General features: G+C 34.0%; 1 protein-coding gene across 7 annotated transcripts in view; it reads right to left on the bottom strand.

The window, feature by feature from the left end:
• LOC123710778 (RNA-binding protein Musashi homolog Rbp6) overlaps positions 1-18,526 on the bottom strand; it is a 439,295-nt gene that overhangs the window by 153,821 nt on the left and 266,948 nt on the right. The window contains exons 1-2 of one of the 7 annotated variants that reach the window (XM_045662970.1): positions 7,128-7,276; positions 6,051-6,137 (exon numbers count right to left, since the gene is read on the bottom strand). The exons of 4 other annotated variants lie outside the window; for them this stretch is intronic. In XM_045662970.1, the coding sequence (XP_045518926.1) occupies positions 6,051-6,062 (12 nt within the window). In that variant the 5' untranslated portion in view covers positions 6,063-6,137; positions 7,128-7,276. Of the gene's footprint in view, positions 1-6,050; positions 6,138-6,623; positions 7,277-18,526 lie in introns of those variants that run through there. 2 more of the 7 variants (XM_045662971.1, XM_045662969.1) reach the window with 2 other exon arrangements.

Below are 18,526 nucleotides of genomic sequence, written 5' to 3'. Positions count from 1 at the left end.
AGATATCAATTAGTAAAGCTCTTAGTCTAATCCTAATTAATATTAACAACGAAGAAAAGGCACGTAAACGATTATCTGTATATATTTTCAAAGATTTTTGTACTAAAATTTAATTATATTTAAAGTTTGATTTTATTTGGTACAATGAACGCGTTTATTAAATTCTTGTTCAATATATTTCTAAGATAATATGGTTTTCATTATGAAATCCTCAACATACAAGCCTCAAATTAATTATATGTTTTGCCACAACAAACTAAGATGTAATAATTTCATCAAAGAAAACTCTCTCTCTGTATAATTACGTTCAGTGAAATACGTTGTCAATATTATGATGTCTCTATAATCCCTTTGGAGCGAGACTAACACAAATCCTACTTAACTGTAACTTCAGCAAAGTAGGCGCTTTTGATGCCTCAAACATCAGCAATGTTCGAGCTTATTCAAACTTTTCTACTTATTAACTTGCCTATTAACGATTTATTAACGGTTCCATTTGCACAGATTTCGTTTGGGGTCAGTAAATGGAATGGAAAAATTGCGTGGGCAGTTAAGCGTAGTATTGAAGTTTCGACTATCCGTTGTAATCTGCTCTGGGTAGCCTAATCCCTGGCCAGCCCGGCATTTAGACGCGCTAGGAAAATTTGAGTAATTTCGTATCTAGGCCAAGTGCCAAGGGATCGTGTTGGTTCGCGGCAATAGTGATTGATATGACGTTCAAGCGATCCGCCTTAGCTCGCCCCGTTCGCCTCTGTCACTCGAGCAAGCTATTAGATGCATTTATAATGACACCACTGCACCCTCCGCTCGACACACAAGATTCGATTATAACCCAACTTGAAATCTAACTATTTCTCGTGTTCTGTACATACGAAATAAGCTCTGGGATAAGAATGGTTAACAGTAAATTAAAGCGATAAATCGCGTCTTAATTTGACGATGAGCATTTTACACAAAATAAGAACGTTTCGAAGTTTTAATCATGAAAATCAGTATAAAATGTTATAACAAGAAATTTCTTTGAAAGTTCTTCGAACTATGAGAAACTCAATTTCAATTTCGCATTTAAAATCTTGCGGCTATTTCCTATGCGGTTTGAAATCAGATCGTTTAAATAAGCACTTACCAGTGAACTGAACAAAATGTCCTTAGTATTTTCTGATATTCGTATTCTAAAATTAAATATCCTACCTTTTCGCCTATTGGTTTCTACTACGAAATTTAGACAAAAACTATCACTAAAAATACGAAGAAAAACATAATATATGTCAAAACATAAGTCAATGACATAAGCGTGTACTTGGAATACAAAAGCCTTTTTGTATTAAGATTCTATGATACAGTGTCACGCAACCTTAATACTAACTTTTCTGAAAAAACATTTTATAATATTATGACATTCGCTCAGGTGACCTCGCCTATCAAAACATGAATAAAGAATGCTTAGCCCAAATGAGACTGACGTTTATAAACGTTGAACGATTACTTTATATCACGCAAATATCTTCGTACACGTAGCTCAAAAGACGTAAGGCAATTTTAGAAACGTTCGATAAAAATTGAATTTTACCAACGTCTTAACGAGAAGGCACGGCTTAGATTTACCTACAAAGCTTCTCTATTTACCGACTGGGAATGTTTGCTCAAACTCGAACGAAGGCAATATTGTGGACGTTCGCGACGCTTGCGGGCGATGCAATAAGCGGGGCGGGCGTGCGGCTAGCGGAGCCTTCGCCAATTTAAAGAAAGCCCACTGAACCGAAAGACAAGCGCATTGGCGGCTCCCGAACGCTGCTCCCGCACCCGTCCTCTAAGGTTCATATAATTTTCAATCCAGCGAGCTTTTAAAATCGATTGCTCTTTGTAAAACAAAACAAAGGTCTTCCGTCGTGCATTAACACGCCATGTCTAAATTAACGCTCTAAAGACAATTTTCACGTGAAAGGATCAAAATTACACACGAGCAAACGCGGGTTGTAATTTTGAAATAATATTTAACGGGGTAACCTCGTCACAATTTAATACAGAAATAATACTATTAAAGAATATATATAATATATAATACTGCAATTACGTTAAGCTGTTAAAAATTGCTGAGCAAATATTTCATAATGTTTCAAGCAACTTTTTGGCGTATTAAAATATAATAATAGGGTAATGAAAAAAACCTTAATAAAGCAAAGCTTTGTGATAACGAGCCTTTACAATGAAATAAAGTTTAAAAGCAGAGATTACAATATTTAGTCTAAATGTTATTACATTTTGTAATTAAGTTTTAGATTTAAGTTGCTCTATAAAATTAACATAGAGGTCGGTTCGAACAATTACAATGGCACGTATGAGGTCAAATGTAAGTTCTAGGTTGTATAAACGAGTGCGTAGTACAGGCTTATCTGCGTAATACCTGTTTAATGAGAGGGTTGATCGTAAATCTACGCTCAAACTTAATATACGCCCTATTGGTCTCTCCCGGTTCGTTATTAATGCGCTACCATCATAGAGGAACTTTACAACTGTATTGAAACTACATAAGTATGAAAGTTTGTTCCGAGGTGAGAGGTGTTTGAGTTTAAACTCTAATACGAGTTAAAATATGTTAAAGCGATTAATTATCTGTGATCATGGATACGTTTGAGCGCACTGGAGCGTTCAATGAAGTTTTGAGCCACGTTTAAGCTAGATCAGTATTAATCTAGATTTAATTTGTAGCCACTTTGATTTGTATTAAGGGACGTTAAGTTATTCTATGTGCATATGATTTTTGATGATGAGCTTTCTTCTTTACACTGATTAAAATAATAATAAATCAGCGGCACTACTACCTTTTTAGGTGTGGGCCTTATTTATGTATCAGTTTCATGATGGTTTGTCGATCTAATAGGCAATTAGGCCACCTGTGCCTGACACGCCGTCGACTTTTTGGGTCTGAGACAGAGTTTCCTCGTGATGTTTTCGTTTACCATTCTAACGAATGTTAAAATGCGCACATAGAATGTTCATTGGTTAACAGCAGGGGATCGAGCCTACGACCTCAGACATGAGAGTCGCACGTTGAAGCCACTAGACCCACACTGCTCTTGTTTTTCATATGTTAAAAATATAAATTTCTATTCCTATTTCGATTCGATTATATGTTCACATTAAAGATTCCTTTAATGTTTTTTTAATATAAAATATTGATAACTTTAGTTAATCATATTAAGTAAATACTAACACTAGTGAATAATGTTTCTATCTACATTTGTTACACAAATTGTAACTAAATATAGCGAGTTAAATTATTCATTTTCTCTTTGTATGTTTATTTATAACTCATAAGGGTATTGTCTTAATGCAACCATAAGAAGTTAGAATCAGTGCCAAAATTCGTTGTCGGTGTTATATACTTAATCTTGGCGCGAACTAAAATCTGCTACGCCAGAGATTAATATTAATATTATGATAGCAAACGGAAAACGTTCCGTGATTTAGATACATTTTAGTTCAATCAAAATTTGTATGAAAACAAAATTTCCGTACTTTTATTTAAATAAAATAAAACTTTTTAAAATTGTGATTGTTTACTTTATCGATTCGGAAGTGAAGAATGAACTCAATACCGATTCCATGTAATCTGCCCAATAGGTATTAAAAATAAAGTATAGTTTTTTCTCCCAAACGCATTTTAATATTTAATAAAAAAAATATCAGCTTTATATGTATTACTTATTTTAAAAAAGAATAGCTATTACTGTACGAACAAGGGACCCTTGAAAATATGATCTTGATTTTTTCTCAAACATTTGAGGATCTTATTTTCCAAGTTATCGAAAGAAGATACTTCGAAGCTGTGAATTAATAAAGAGAACCGCAACCCTACGTCCCAAGGGAAGTAGTGGGCGCGCTATAATAATAAGCTTCTAAACAAACTACAAGTAATTACAACAAGAACAACTGCCATTACTACGTCAAACAAGTTAAGGCGTAATCTTGTATTACAAGTGGTCACTTATGTCAAATGTTTTGACTTGCAGGTATAAAATTTAAACTTGGAACAGTTTTATTTAAATAAAGAATTCCATTGAATTACAAAGTAGTTTTCATTCGTTTTAACGCTGACCACTGGTATGTGCAAAACCACTGTTAATTTTTTACGTTTATATTAATAATGTTTTCTCTGTAAATGTGTATTTGTTTATAGACGATATTTTGAAATTGGAAAACTTCACAACGTATACAATTAAGTTTGCCTTTGTTTTACTTTTGGGACAGCCGTTATTATCACCGCAATAAATTTGAGATATACGAATGACAAAGTCCGAATGACGTAGTAATGATATATGACATCCTTGGTCCGTGCGTGCGACATTTAAGTTACATCTATCATCTACCCGTCCTCAATCATTAGGTGTTTGAAGAGAGACAGGAACATCGAATTGCTGTTATAACCGGAAGTTACATTACCTTGCCGATCCTCTTAGTATTGATTACCTAACTGAGAATTAAGCCTATTTTGAGAGTAACGAAATTTTATAAAAGTAGTTATAAAGTTTTAGCTTTCAAGGATAGTTACGTCTAGCGATATTTATAAAGAAAATTTACCAGATAAATATTAACTTTTCGTATATATCAAAATATTATAGTGAAAAATCTAAACATTATTTTTATTTGAAGGTATGTTTCGTGATGTTATTTTATTTCCTGCAAAAATAATGCGCCGTTTTTTTTATTAATATGACTTACTTATTATGAAAATTATAAATAATTTTCAGTACACCGTTCTTAAACAGCTCATAAGAGTTTCATAACGTTCTCGTGAAACTTTAAAATAAGTTGATTCAATCAACAGGTGAAATCGTTTCAAATGCAGGTATTTTATAGTGAAGTTAGCTTCAGGGGCGTGGTCGCATTGCTACTGTGTTTTAACAAGTACATTTGCGTTCTATATTTCCTATCCCAAAATACCACAATTATTAGTAACTACTAATTATTTTTATTAGAAAATAAAAAATTTTAAAACACTTATAACAAGCTATTTAGTATAAAGATTATTAATAATTCAATTCATGAAAATAAAAATAATCAAGATATTCTATTACAATAAGGTACGCGATGCCGATTTTCATTAATACGAAATTATGAAGGAATTCAACAGAAATTTCTATCGAATGAAATGATAGTAGTTTTTTTAACTATTGCTTAAATTTTCATGAGTTTAGACTAGGATGTAATGCGTAAGACGCGAGTTGAGATATGAAATTATTATTGAACAAATCAAATATATTTTATACATTTAAGTATTTGAAATCCATAATATTTTTTATTGACAGCCACACTGAAACTTTAAAAAGTAATTCAGGATTTTTAGTTCACTTTAATAAATATTTATGAGGTTAATTAAAACATATTTACTTTTGTTGTCATTTCAAACTTTTCATTCATTGTTAATTTCTAATTGCATGACGTTATGTTCATTGTACAATGTTGCTCGGCAATGTATAAATAAAAATATATTCACAATAACACCACACAAGAAAGCTTAATATAATGAGCGACCGAATTTTAAAGTACTATAGATATTTAATGTATTTAACAATCGAATACTTCTATAAAATTAGCATGCTATGCTGGCTAAATCTATTGTCCCTTTCTAATGTGCATATTTCTATGCTATCAGCTATCGACACGTTAATGTGCTTTATCATTTAAACGATTCGTATCTGAAATCTCCACTACATCATAATTAAAAGAAATCAAGTTGTTATTCAGATTTCAAGTAGAAATGTAAATGTGCTCGGAACATACAGTCGTAAATAAAGTTACAAAAACTATTTTTCATGCAACTGCTGACAATGGGGCTCTAGACAATACGTTGCGAGTTCTATGATTGAGTTTTTTTATGAGAAGTCACGCAAAACATGTATTAGGCGAACGATGATTCTATGTTTGCAATTGTAGAATTTAGGACCATTTGTTGTACAATACAGTATTCTGTTTGGAAGGCATTGATGTTGTGAAAATGGAATCTTAAAAAAAAAATTAGTATTTAAAATTAAAAAACTTTAACTTACCACACCAGTCATGGTGATATTTTTATTGGGAAACACAAGTGGTGGGTAAACTTTTACGATATATTATTTGGGAAACCTTTTTAAATTCTGAAATAGACCACTGATAAATTATTTCACAGAATCGTGTCACGAATCTCACTCACATTAATAACAGGTATAGTGCAATGTATTCATGACAGATCGCTGGCGCGTTTTTGAACAATGCAGCTTGCGTCGTTGCAACCGCCAGTATGAACGAGGAACACAAAAGCGATGCACCGAGCAGCTACAGGTGATATTTTTAGCTCATGAGAAAGCAATCAATTAGACATTGAAAATAATTTTTGAATGTATTATTGTTAATCTCTATGATATCAAAACCCTAACCCGGCGTCCCGCGACTTTACATTATTTATTTTCAAAGTTCTAAAATGCAATGCTACATCTCAACTAAATTAGATCTACGCTCTAAACAATTCTATAAATTGTGTTTATTTCATGTTTATACATGAATATTTCACATCATTGCACTGCAAAAAAAACCAATGAGGCGCATAAAAACAAAACAAAACTAAAATACATAGTATATGTCACCTCGATGTGTGCTCGTTCATACTGAGCGAAACGTGTTAATTTAAATTCGTAATTCCGAATTTAGTTTCTCATAAAACAGCCTAGCGACGTACACAAGAAAAGGTAGGTAAACTTGAAACATTCACAGTTAATATCACCGTTACATGCGATCCTACAATTTTATTCCTGGCTATTAATGTTGTGACTTATCTAATTGCAAATTTCGTAAATTATAACAAAACTTTACGGCCGCTTCCCGATGGCTACGGCACGGCGTGGGGAATCTCTTGAGATTAGCAATAGGATTTTGCACGGGGAGGTTGATTAATCTGTTTGTTTTTATCGAAAGCCGGGAGAAGCTATCAGCGACACAACGGCGCCGTACGCCCGACGGCGAACACTCGGGGCTCTGAGAAGTGCATTCGGCGCGCACTCCACTTAAAAAACTTTGCGCTCCCGAAATAAACTTTTATAAACGCGCGCTATCGATCACTAAAACGCTGTACGCGCGGAGACGCTACTAACCCTGAACGGCGTGCGGGTCGGGTCAGGCTCGGAGATCGGCTGGAGCACTCGCGCGGTTGCGATCGGGAGCACTGACTTAAGCACTTTGGACATGTAAAGTCGGAGCGGACACGTGACGAGAACGCGCGGCGCGGCCGGCGTCGGCGCGAGAGGAGCGGCGCGGCCGAGTGAGCGCGAGCTACGAGTCCCCACCAGTGCTGCGACGCTTCGATGGGAAAACGCGCTGCCGAGAGGAAAAGCGCCCAGATATGCTACGTTTGCTACAGCGCTATACTAACTGCCGACCTCAGATATAACCAAAACTATATAGAGTGATCATATAACTTTTTTATGGATTAACTATAGACAAATTATCTATCATATACTGTAAATAAATTGCGAATATTAACGATTTTTCATATAAAACTCTGTAGCCGCCTGAAAAATTGCAGAATGCAAGTAAAAAGCGCTAGATTTAGACTTGTGTCACGTCCCGAAATGCATAATTGTGTCGCTGAAAGCGCTAAATTGAACGAAACGCGCCCCACACGCGGGGCCAGCGCGCGCACGGCCCGCCCCGCATCGACCGCCACCCCCACCCCACCACAACGCCACCCCCCACTAGGGTTGCCATATAAGTGCTCTTCATTTCATGGGCATTTCTGCTGTTGCCTACAAGAAAATAGACCAAGAAAATTTACGTAAATAATCTAGAAAGCTTCACCTTCTATTATTAAAGATATAGAATACATAAATTACAATCATACATAAAGGGTATAAAGTTGTCTTGATCTGTTTTTATTCGATTGTTTTTAAAGAATATATTTTTTTATTACGCATAAATAAACTAATAACTACTCCGCAATTCCAGTAGCCTAACGATAGTTTCCAAAAGTCCCGGAAAGACTTGAGTTTTCCCTACTGGCAGCCCTACAGCCCGCGCCTCGACGCCCGACTGTTTTTCTCTCAGCACCGAGCGGGAGACGCACCTGATTTTTTCCGTGATATTTTTTTCCTCCCTCTCCTCGCGACGCGATCCGTTCGCTTTCATTACGGTTTCGAGTTTGATTTATCACCGCGGCTTCTCAGAAATATTCTTGCGATGGCACCGGCTGTCGAACTCTCACCGCTGATTAGCATCGATTTATAGAAATTAATTGGTCAATTAATATAAAAAAATTAACTTTGTAAGGTATCAAAATTTCATAACACAATAAAAATACATTCCCGTAGAGTGTAACATTGCTTCAGGCTACAGGTAGACTCGTATGTCTTACAATTATTAGGTGGATTGTTTTGTTTGCTGTATAAAATTTTGGAAGCTTCATGAATTAGCTAAGAAATCTTCTGTATCAATAATATTAATTTAAACTCTAATATACTTTATATCATTATAGCTTTTTACGATAATCCATGAGCTGCAATTGCCCTTTTTCGGCATAGGCTACTTTGCCCCTATGCTATAAAAAAAAAACTTTTTCATGTACAGAATGTACATGAAAAACCACCAAATATTGTTAAGGAAATTGTAATTTTTAAATAAAGCTACAAATTGTCCACCAATTGATATGCAGTGATTCCATCGGGTCCATCTTTTAATATTTGGCGGCGATTCAAATTTTAATATTTTCATACATGCATCATAACTTTCCGAAAGGGGAGAACGAAAACTTGACGGTAAAAATAAGTTATTTGTAAACGTTGACATCTCGGTATTCAAGCAATGTATGTAATGTTCTATTTTCAAATAGTTTCAGTGGCCTGTATGTGGATTCGCTTTAGTTTTACGAACAGAGATACGAAGGCTGTCAAGATATTGTTGTACCTATTCTATCGTAATAAAAGTTTAAAGACGCTGACGAATGCAATTTGAACTTGGCGCACAAAGCGTATAAAACTTCTTTCAACTTGTATTTATCATATTGGTATATTTTAAGATATGATTAATACCCTTCAAGCTCGGTACACTGATACAATAAGAAGTCTACGCGCTTTTGTTAAAGTTAAGTACAATGTCGTAAGTTGGCGAGATAAGCTCATTGTTAATAGATTGATAATTTAGGAAGCAGTGCTTACCTTGTAGCTTCAGCGCGTGACTGTCATACCTGAGGTAATAAGTTCGATCCCCGGACCAATGGACTTACTGTCTATGTGCAGATCTAACATACGATCGAACGGTGAAGGAAAACAGGACGTGAGGGAACCGCCAAAAACGTCAACGGCGCGAGTCAAGCACAGAAGGTTGATCTCCCACTTGTCATTATTGAAATGATCATGAAATATATACAGAAATCTGAGGCCCAGACCTTAAAAGGTTGTAGTTCCACTGATTTATTTATTTTTTAATGATTTAAACAAAACAACTTCGTATGAGTTATCCAATAAGCGCATCTATGATATAGTAAATAAAGAAATAATAACACGTTTTTATTTCACACTGAGTGCTCTAGTGGCAGTAACATCAGTTGATAGCTGCAGTGTAATGGCAAAGTAAACGTCAAAGTCGTAACGTCGGCGGCGTTCATTAAAAAAGTACACAAAACAGTTTGTACTGTATGCTTTCCGAGGCCGAAACGGTTGGAATTAAAAATAATCACCAACGTGCTGTGAGCAGAGACATGAAAAATAATAGGCAAATATTTGCGATCCTTGTGGAATGCTACCTGTATATCTAGTTTATACAATAATATTTAGTTCACCTGTGGAACTAACTAAGATATTGATATATTGTGTGTAAATAAACTACCGCTATGTGGAACCAGCTGCCTACTGAAATATTTCCGAACTAATTCGACTTAGGGTCCTTCAAGAAAAGAGCTTTCCAATTCTTGAATGGCCGGCAACGTACTTGCGAGCCTTCTGGCTTCACTAAACATAAGGTGAGTCGCCTGCCCTTTTACAAGAAAATACGACTTTAATAGGCTGGACTTCTGTAAGGAGTCTTGGTATATGATTAGTTTATTAACCATAGCTATTGAGACATCTGAATAATTACTTTTAATAAATAGCAGAATTCTATGAATGAAGTACATTTGATCAATATTTTATTTTATCACCTCAATAACAAAGGTATTTCGTTGATTGTGTTAATGAAATATATATTAAATATTATTTAGTGTTTAGGTATACTACTCATAGTAAACAATATGTGTATTTGTTTCGATTTAAAATACACATCCTACACATTTGTATTATTTAATAAGTTGTGTCTGTTCTACGGTTTACAAGAAAGACACAGCCGCTGACTCTGATTGTTGAAAAGCATTGAAGCAAAATTTATGCACGGATATAAACGCGAATGTATCATAAATTACATAACTTGTCATTTGTAGTGTGCAATCGCAGACCTCCACATCAAGTTGACAGAAACTCAACTTATTTTAAATAATGGTAGAGCCTATTTGTAATACTGCCCATAATAACGACATCTAACGCCGTGGAGTTGATAAAAAATATCAGAGGCGTGGCCCTTTTAGGTCTGGGCCTATCTTTTTCGTGATCATTTGTCAATATAATAGGCAAGAAGGTGATCTGCCTCCTATGCCTGACACACGCCGTCGACGTTTTGGGTTTAAGCCCTCATGATGTTTTCCTTAACTGTTCGAGCAAATGTGAAATGCGCAGATAGAAAGAAAATCCATTGGTGCACAGCTGGTGATTGAACCTATGACCTCAGGGAAGAGAGTCACACACTGAAGCCACTAGGCCAACACTGTTCTGCTGTATCGTGGAGTTGATATATTCTGGATTTAAGAAGAAGGTTTATTCAAACGATTCAGTTAATTAAACGCAATTTTTTATTAAACAAATATTACAGGGTGATAAAGGATCATTTAACAATTGTGAGACCATACATTTATTCGAAAGAAACGCGCCATAACAATACAACTTGTAAAATGAACAATCCGTTAACATTTACAACATTCTGCCATTTTCGGACAATCCTATGTGAGGTTGTTCCATCTTGTTAAGTACGTAAGGGATCGTACAGTGCGTCCTAATCGAATTACAATTGCCAACAGCGACGTAACGACAGGCTTTAGAAACGAATGCCACCGGGACCGAGGTACAGCCTAGCCTTGCTTTTCGTGACGTTTATTTAAATAAAAAGTTAACACTTTGTGTTGATAACGTCATCTTTACTCGCCTTAAGTTCCTAACTTGAATTATAATAATCTTTACATCTCAAATAGTGTTTGTAAATTGTTATTTAAATAAAAAATCTACCGTTTTTAACGTGAATATATTATCAGTTATATATATATATATATATATATATATATATATATATTATAAGTATATATATTATAAGTATATTTTGAGGAAATCAAAAATTAAGGAAAATGGTAGATCATAATGTATACCCATTGGAATGTTTAAAAAGGTATTCAAATTTAAACTCAAAATAACTTTCTTCATATAGGTAAACAAGTACACTTAAGATCGTTAGAAGAGAAGTTAAATTTATTCTAACTTTACATTTACTACCAGTTCGAATGTCAAGGCCGTAAAGCGGGGAAGAAGAACTGGCAAGAAACTCTTTGCCACTCTTTTAATCCCTAAGTTATGAGTCATATAAATTATTTGAACTGGAGCAAATCAATCCCAAGGATTAGGACCATTTAAATATTCATCAAATTTATAAAAATCTTCCTTGATTAATTTACATGTAACGAGAGAATTGAATTTATTCAATGATATTTCGCTTGGAAGTTTGTTGTCCAAACGAATACAATTTTCATACAAAGAGTGGTCTATCTTCTGTAGACTGGTTGGAAGTACGCTTAAATTAAATTAGTTCTGTTTCGGTATTCAACACTAAATAATCAAACACAAATGAAAAATTACATATGAAAATGTTTATGATACTTAATTAACATTTTCATCATAATTCAGTCAAACAATGTATAACTCATACTCGCTATATTTTCGCGTCGTCACGAACAATGATAACAGTTGATAAGAACTTGTCGCATTATTGCGAAAGTCATTAATCTTTAAGTTTTAAACAATCGTGCTTGCGATAATCCAAATATCAAACACAATCAGCCGGCAAAAGGCTTAAACAAGGCCCATCCACAATTTTCTCGAAGCAAATTTCATTATCACTAGGTTGCCCAATAATCCCCACTGGACAAATGGTTTAATCTGCCCACTCGATTCGATTCCAACTTAAATGGTCCACTTACTTCATTTTTACGTATAATCCTCTTTTAATTGCCTCATCACTGTACTGTTATTAAATCTTCAAGCTGAAATTAATTGCAATAACAAATTTCAAAGGCAACAATAGATCTTATCGATGTTAATTCAAGAAAGAGCTGCGAGTTCCGTAATTGATTGATGTAATTCTAGTTTAAGATTTTGGACGAGATGCTGGAGGCTTTTTGATCTATGTTTAATTGCTTCATGTCTAACATTGACGGCCTTTTAATCTGCGTATTTAAGTTATCGAAAGAGCTTCTAAAACGAGACATTTAAATTGGGTATTTTTCTCGCGGAATAGGGAAAAAATCAAAATTGTAAACGGTGTCGACAAAAACTCGAATTTGGTAGTAAAATAGCAATAAATCACCCGGGTCTATAACACACCTGAACAGTTGTACAGTTCCGCACAAAAACCGTTGAACGTTATGAATCGGAGTACAAAATTCCATTTTGTGCCGTCTAGAGGAAATGAAGCAATTAATTCGGCAGATGGCGTCGCCGTGCGAGTATTAATCATCGACTAATCGTAACTTCAGTCTTCGATTAAACCTAGCTCAATACGAGGACAGTGTTGGTATTCATTATATGTATATTATACGGTGAAATAATTGACCGAAAAATATAATTCACAGCTACATTGAAGAAATAACAACAAACAACTAAGGGACATATATAATATACGGGCAGAAGAAAATGACGGTTAAAGAACGAATTTAACTCCTTTGAAAGCATCCAAACTTTCACAAAAGAGGGCCCGCATGATTTGTGAATGCGTGTAATTTTTCAGACGTCATATTTTTTTGTTACATTCTTTTACTTACAAATAAACTTTGCTATTGTGCTGGGACGACTTTTCGGCGTGTGTTCTATCGCTGTCTTGGTTAAACTTTGATAGTGTTTGACAGAACTAGCTAGCTTTTGATTTCCTTTACGGACTTGGTTTGTAACAATTTCAAATCAACTTTTAAAGTTTTCCGAGTTCGCTGTACGCTGTATAATATAATATAATAGAAGTTGACTTGTGACCAAAGAATGCAGGTATGCAGGTCTTTAAAGTTTAACCCTTTTTATAATAAAAAGTTAACCGTCCGCCTGATATGTTTCGTCGCAGTGCGCTTTATTTCCGAAAAAAGCATTCGATGAGTTATGGACAGGTAAAATTGCTTGCAGTCTTTCAGTTAGGTAATCCTTTGTCGCCATACTATGGCAGTACGTCACGGCTGAACCAGCCCGCAGCGATCGGCCATTGATACCTGTCGACGCGTCTATCCCAGATTGACAGCTTTCGCCCGCCAAACTAAACAGAATTTTACAACACTCCATCAATATTGTTATCGTGTCAGATAAGACTAAATAAATGCTTTGGCGGTCTTCAAAACTTTCAATGTTGGATAGCGTATCTGAAATATGAAGGAGCATCGTACTTTACCGAAATAAAATCGATACTTTTATGGTTCTTTCAGGGTTATGAATCCTAGTATCAAATCATAACTGCAATGGAATGAATAAGTACTTGGGTTTGTTTAACTGTTAGACTTAACCTCTAATTTTTTTTAAAGAAAATACACTATTGATATGTCGCAATTATACGAGAGTACAAGCATAACATAACAAATTCCTACTGGAGTGTTACTGTCATGTGTCCTGATCATTAATTTGAATGACAGCAAAAATAATTAAAGTTAATTGATATCTTATAAATAATTACATTGACAATTATCAGAGTACTCCGAGTAACCACAACGGAACATCAATTTAAAATGCAAATCATGTGTTTTTTGCTCGCGCGTCACAATTGCCTGATTTTGATTTCATCATTCAAATAAGTTTATTCAATGCGAGTTACAAAACAAACTGATTAGGTGAATCAACAACTACAGGCGTTTTCGATTACAATTCTACCGTTCGTACGGCAGCTGCTTATTAACATAATCCCATTTGGAAGTAAGCAAAGTTGATTTTGTATAAACTTAACGTCGAGTGTTTTAAAATTCGAATTCGGCGATCGTTTTAAATTCGCTGCGTTGTCATTTTTCAAAAAGCGATTTCGTTACCAACTACATTCATTTACACTTAATAATTGTGTTCGGTCGCGGGTGCTGACTCATTATCATATAAATGAGAGAGAAAAAGCAATGGTCGGCCATTAATCAAGAGAATGGAGCAACAACACTGGCTAATACACTTATCAACTTTAATTCAATAATCCAGGCGGCGCGAGCGCCGAGCTCGACTTTTGTAACGTGAAAAATAACTGGGAAACGCACGAGTTCACACACTAATCCCAATTAATTGTAACGTGCATACTACTTTAAACATGTTTACTTATATGTAGTCACTGGCGTGTATTTTGGTCTACTTGAATAAATTTAATGTTTGAAATTAGGTGTTTATATTTTTATGTAATAAAAGAAGAATTTCTCAGAAGTAATCTTATTCCAAATCATTGCGATAAGTTTATGACTAAATGTTTGTATAAATTAAATAATGAAGAAAAATATTAGACGATTACTTGTTTTCTTTGAATTCGTCCTTTAATCTTATAATCCTTTATTACTAACTAACTTCTTGTTAAGAAATTCCACTGCGAGTATTATTCTTGTAACAGTTTAAAATAAGTGATAATAAATTCTAAAAACTATTCTAAATTATACGGAGCCATAAATAAGACGCGACTACGGCGTAGCTTCGTAGCAAGTAGCGTAGCTGACAAAGGTATGAGCGTAGCACCCGTCGCAAACGATGACACCCCTATTTGTACATCAGCACAATTTAAAATAATATATTTAGTTATAAAATTTTAATTCATTCCATGTAAAACTCATTTCATTTTTGAAATATAGCTTAAAATTAAATGTTAAAGTTATTTTAACCAATAATAATTTATAAAAAAATAATTATTCCTCTGCCTAGTAATTAATTACAAGAAACAACAAGATATTTTTAATTAAAACCTAAGCAATATTTTTCTGTTCTAAATACGTCCGTCGCAACATAATGAGAATGAATAAAAAACATTATTTAAGTTCTTAATTCATCTCGCGCGTTCAAGAGAATGATCGACGCAATTAGTTTTAATATGGAATAAAAAGCACACTTTGTCATAATATCAAAATCAGCGACGCCCCAGTTTTGCAAGTGAGCGTTAAGGTTTCGCGATCCAATTTCATGCCTTCATGAACTTATGCACCAATGGTCTATGTCTACCCACCAGAGAAATTTCACTAACACAAAGTTATGATTAATTGAGGCAATAATATGAAGACTACACCGTACTTAGTCGCGTTGAAACCTCCAGAGACGAAGAGCCTACTTACTTGCATTTATTTCTTCAGAAACTATTTTATACTCCACTCCAGCCGATTTATTAAAGTCAAACTTTGTGCGCTATGTCATTATTATTGTAAGGAACTTAATGTGTAATTTTATATGATGGCAGAAAAATAATATTTTATCTTTTTCAGCGATGATATTTTGCTACAGTTTTTCAATTAAAATACAACATTGTCCTGTGTTTAATATTGCAATTATGATTGCTAATAACGTAGCCTTTTAAGGCCTGTATATAGGTGATAAGTATTACTTATAGATAACTTTTATCTATTCTAGGTTTTTTGTCCTGATTGTTTTTCATTTGTTTTCATGTAATGTTATTTTTGCACTCAATTATCTTCTATTACTTTTGTTGGCTTGTATAATATGATTCTTGCGGTTGATAAAAAACCATTTTTTGCTATTGCAAATTTCTTTATCATAAATGAAAACGTTTTTCTTATTTAAATTAAAATATCGTAATATTGAAAGCGCCTCACTGGAGAAACTTTTTCTAAATCAAGATTGCAATAAGTAGGTCCTACCAGTCGTTATTCGAAATCTGATAAGAAATTCAATTAAAATAAAATTGGTCGAGTGAGAATTGAGTTAGGCGGCTATTTATTAAGTTTATTTGTGAAATATTACAATTTAAGTAGACGTTATCTTTCTTAAATTATTACTTACTATATGATATAGTTGTGTATATGAGCAGCATTGTATTCACATAGATTGTGCAAAATTAACATAAAAATTATCGGCTTCAAACACCTATCAACATTATTTACTATTATTGTTTATATTTATTAGTGCCCAAGCGACTTCGTTTTGCCTGTATATGATTTTATTACTCATCCTACATTTTTATTAGCTACATAATAGTACTAACATTTGGGACCACTAACTGTGCTACACTATAGAAACTATTCGCTTCTCCGGAATAAAAAAAACCTTTTATTTATTTTCCAAGTAGTCCCAAGAGTTCAAAGAATAAATTAAAATTACTGGGATTGTTCCGGCTGTCTTTAAATTTTGTGCTTAGCAACACTTTTTACGATTCATTACTATTTTTATAGATTTACCTACAGAAAGAAGACTATCATATACATAGATAGAGTTCGATTCAAAATGTATATAAACTTTTTTTGAAGTCGATAAAAAACTGATAAAAGAAATAGACGCAAATATATATATATATATATCTAATTATTAATTTAAACGTCCGTCTAACAAAAATCAATTCAAATTAAATTTAGAAAGAGTTTAGTTGTGCTCAGAATTTTCGTGTGTATGTGTGCAAAATACAAATATTTTTTCCAATATTATTCTACCAAATTTTGCTTTCTACTTTTATAAATATAGGCAACAAAGGTCAATGTTCTAAAAAAATATAGCAGTTAATGACTGTAAGGTTTAATAAGATTTAAATTGTACTCAGTAAAGTTAAATTTAAAATGAGGTTCTTGAATTATTTAGTCGTTTAAAATGGCTGTACTGGTAGTATGGAAAATAATATAATATCATTTTTACACTATATTTTGTGATTGATATTAAATAGATGTCTATTCAATTTATAAAAATTAGCTCTTTAGATTTAAACTATTGACTTCGTTTTACATAAAAACTAATATATCTTCTTAAACTGACCACCTTTATCAAACAACCAAAACCATGTATTTACAGCAATACAGCTTGAATTTTGAGCGTCGAATTTTAGAATAACAGACAGACAATGTACTAGACAAAAACTTGAATTTTTTCTCAAAACAATGCCTATTTACTCTACGGAGAGTTGGATATTCCTTACAACTGTTCTTTCATATTAAAGACAAAGAAACTTCCTACATTTCAACAAAAACTGACGCCAGATGATATGTCTATGGCGCGAAATTACAAAAAAAGAAAAGTACAAGTACACTATATGGACGTCTACGCGCGGAATTTAAAATAAGCCATTTTTCCCTGTCGAAGAAAAGTGTGGCGGATGTGAGTGGATAGACAAAAGATGGCTCGACTTTGTTACGTATCTGATGAGAGAGAAAGCGAATGGAGATGAGTCTCGGCCGAGCTCCCTTGCTTAACTACTCGTATGAACACAAAAGTTACATAAATCTTGTCATGACAAACTCGCGCGGCGCCGGCTTTCCTTCGAGGTGCACTTTCCTCTTGTGAACTTAGGAGTAATTCGGTTTTATTGTGTGCGAAGAGTGTATTGAACGTGAAGTACCAAGAGTTAAATAGGTAATACAGGTAGAAGTATGTTGAAAGTATTATAAGAGAAAAAATCGAATTCATAATAAATATCGTTTAGTATATTATTTTCCAAAGACTTACAAACATGTTGTTATTACAAACCGATTTTGTTATGGCCTTGGCATCTACGACCGGCCGTAAGTAGGTTTATTGAAATTGTACGCACAATTTTCTTTTAGTATATTTTTAGGAATGTTTGCAAAATATAAGCTTTTTTATATCCTGTGGTATTATCGTAACTAACCTACTCGCGGAGTTTTGGCCTATTGATATCTTCGTTCGACTTTCATCCCTCAGGTCGTAGATTCGAACTCCGGCTATGCACCAATGGACTTTCTGTCTATGTGCGCATTTATTCACACATTCGCTCGTACGGTAAAGGAAAATATTGTGGTGAGACCAGCGTGCCGGAACTCCTTTGGGAGGCTGATTACCTACTTTCCTATTAAAAATGATCACGGTAGATACAGAATTCCGGGCCAGATATACAAAGTTGCGGCGCCACTGTTAGTAGTTAAAATACTACTAACTTCTTTGATTCTTTATGTGAAAACACATTTGATTTTAATGCTAATTTTGAAGGAAATTTAATAACTTAATGATTTAGTTATATAGTATTAACAATATTCTTAACCTACAAAGTATAA

This window comes from Pieris brassicae, chromosome 6, assembly GCF_905147105.1.
Source record: "Pieris brassicae chromosome 6, ilPieBrab1.1, whole genome shotgun sequence".
NCBI lineage: Eukaryota > Metazoa > Arthropoda > Insecta > Lepidoptera > Pieridae > Pieris > Pieris brassicae.
The sequence above is the reverse complement of the archived record's forward strand: the minus strand, read 5'-3'. Positions and strand labels throughout refer to the sequence as shown.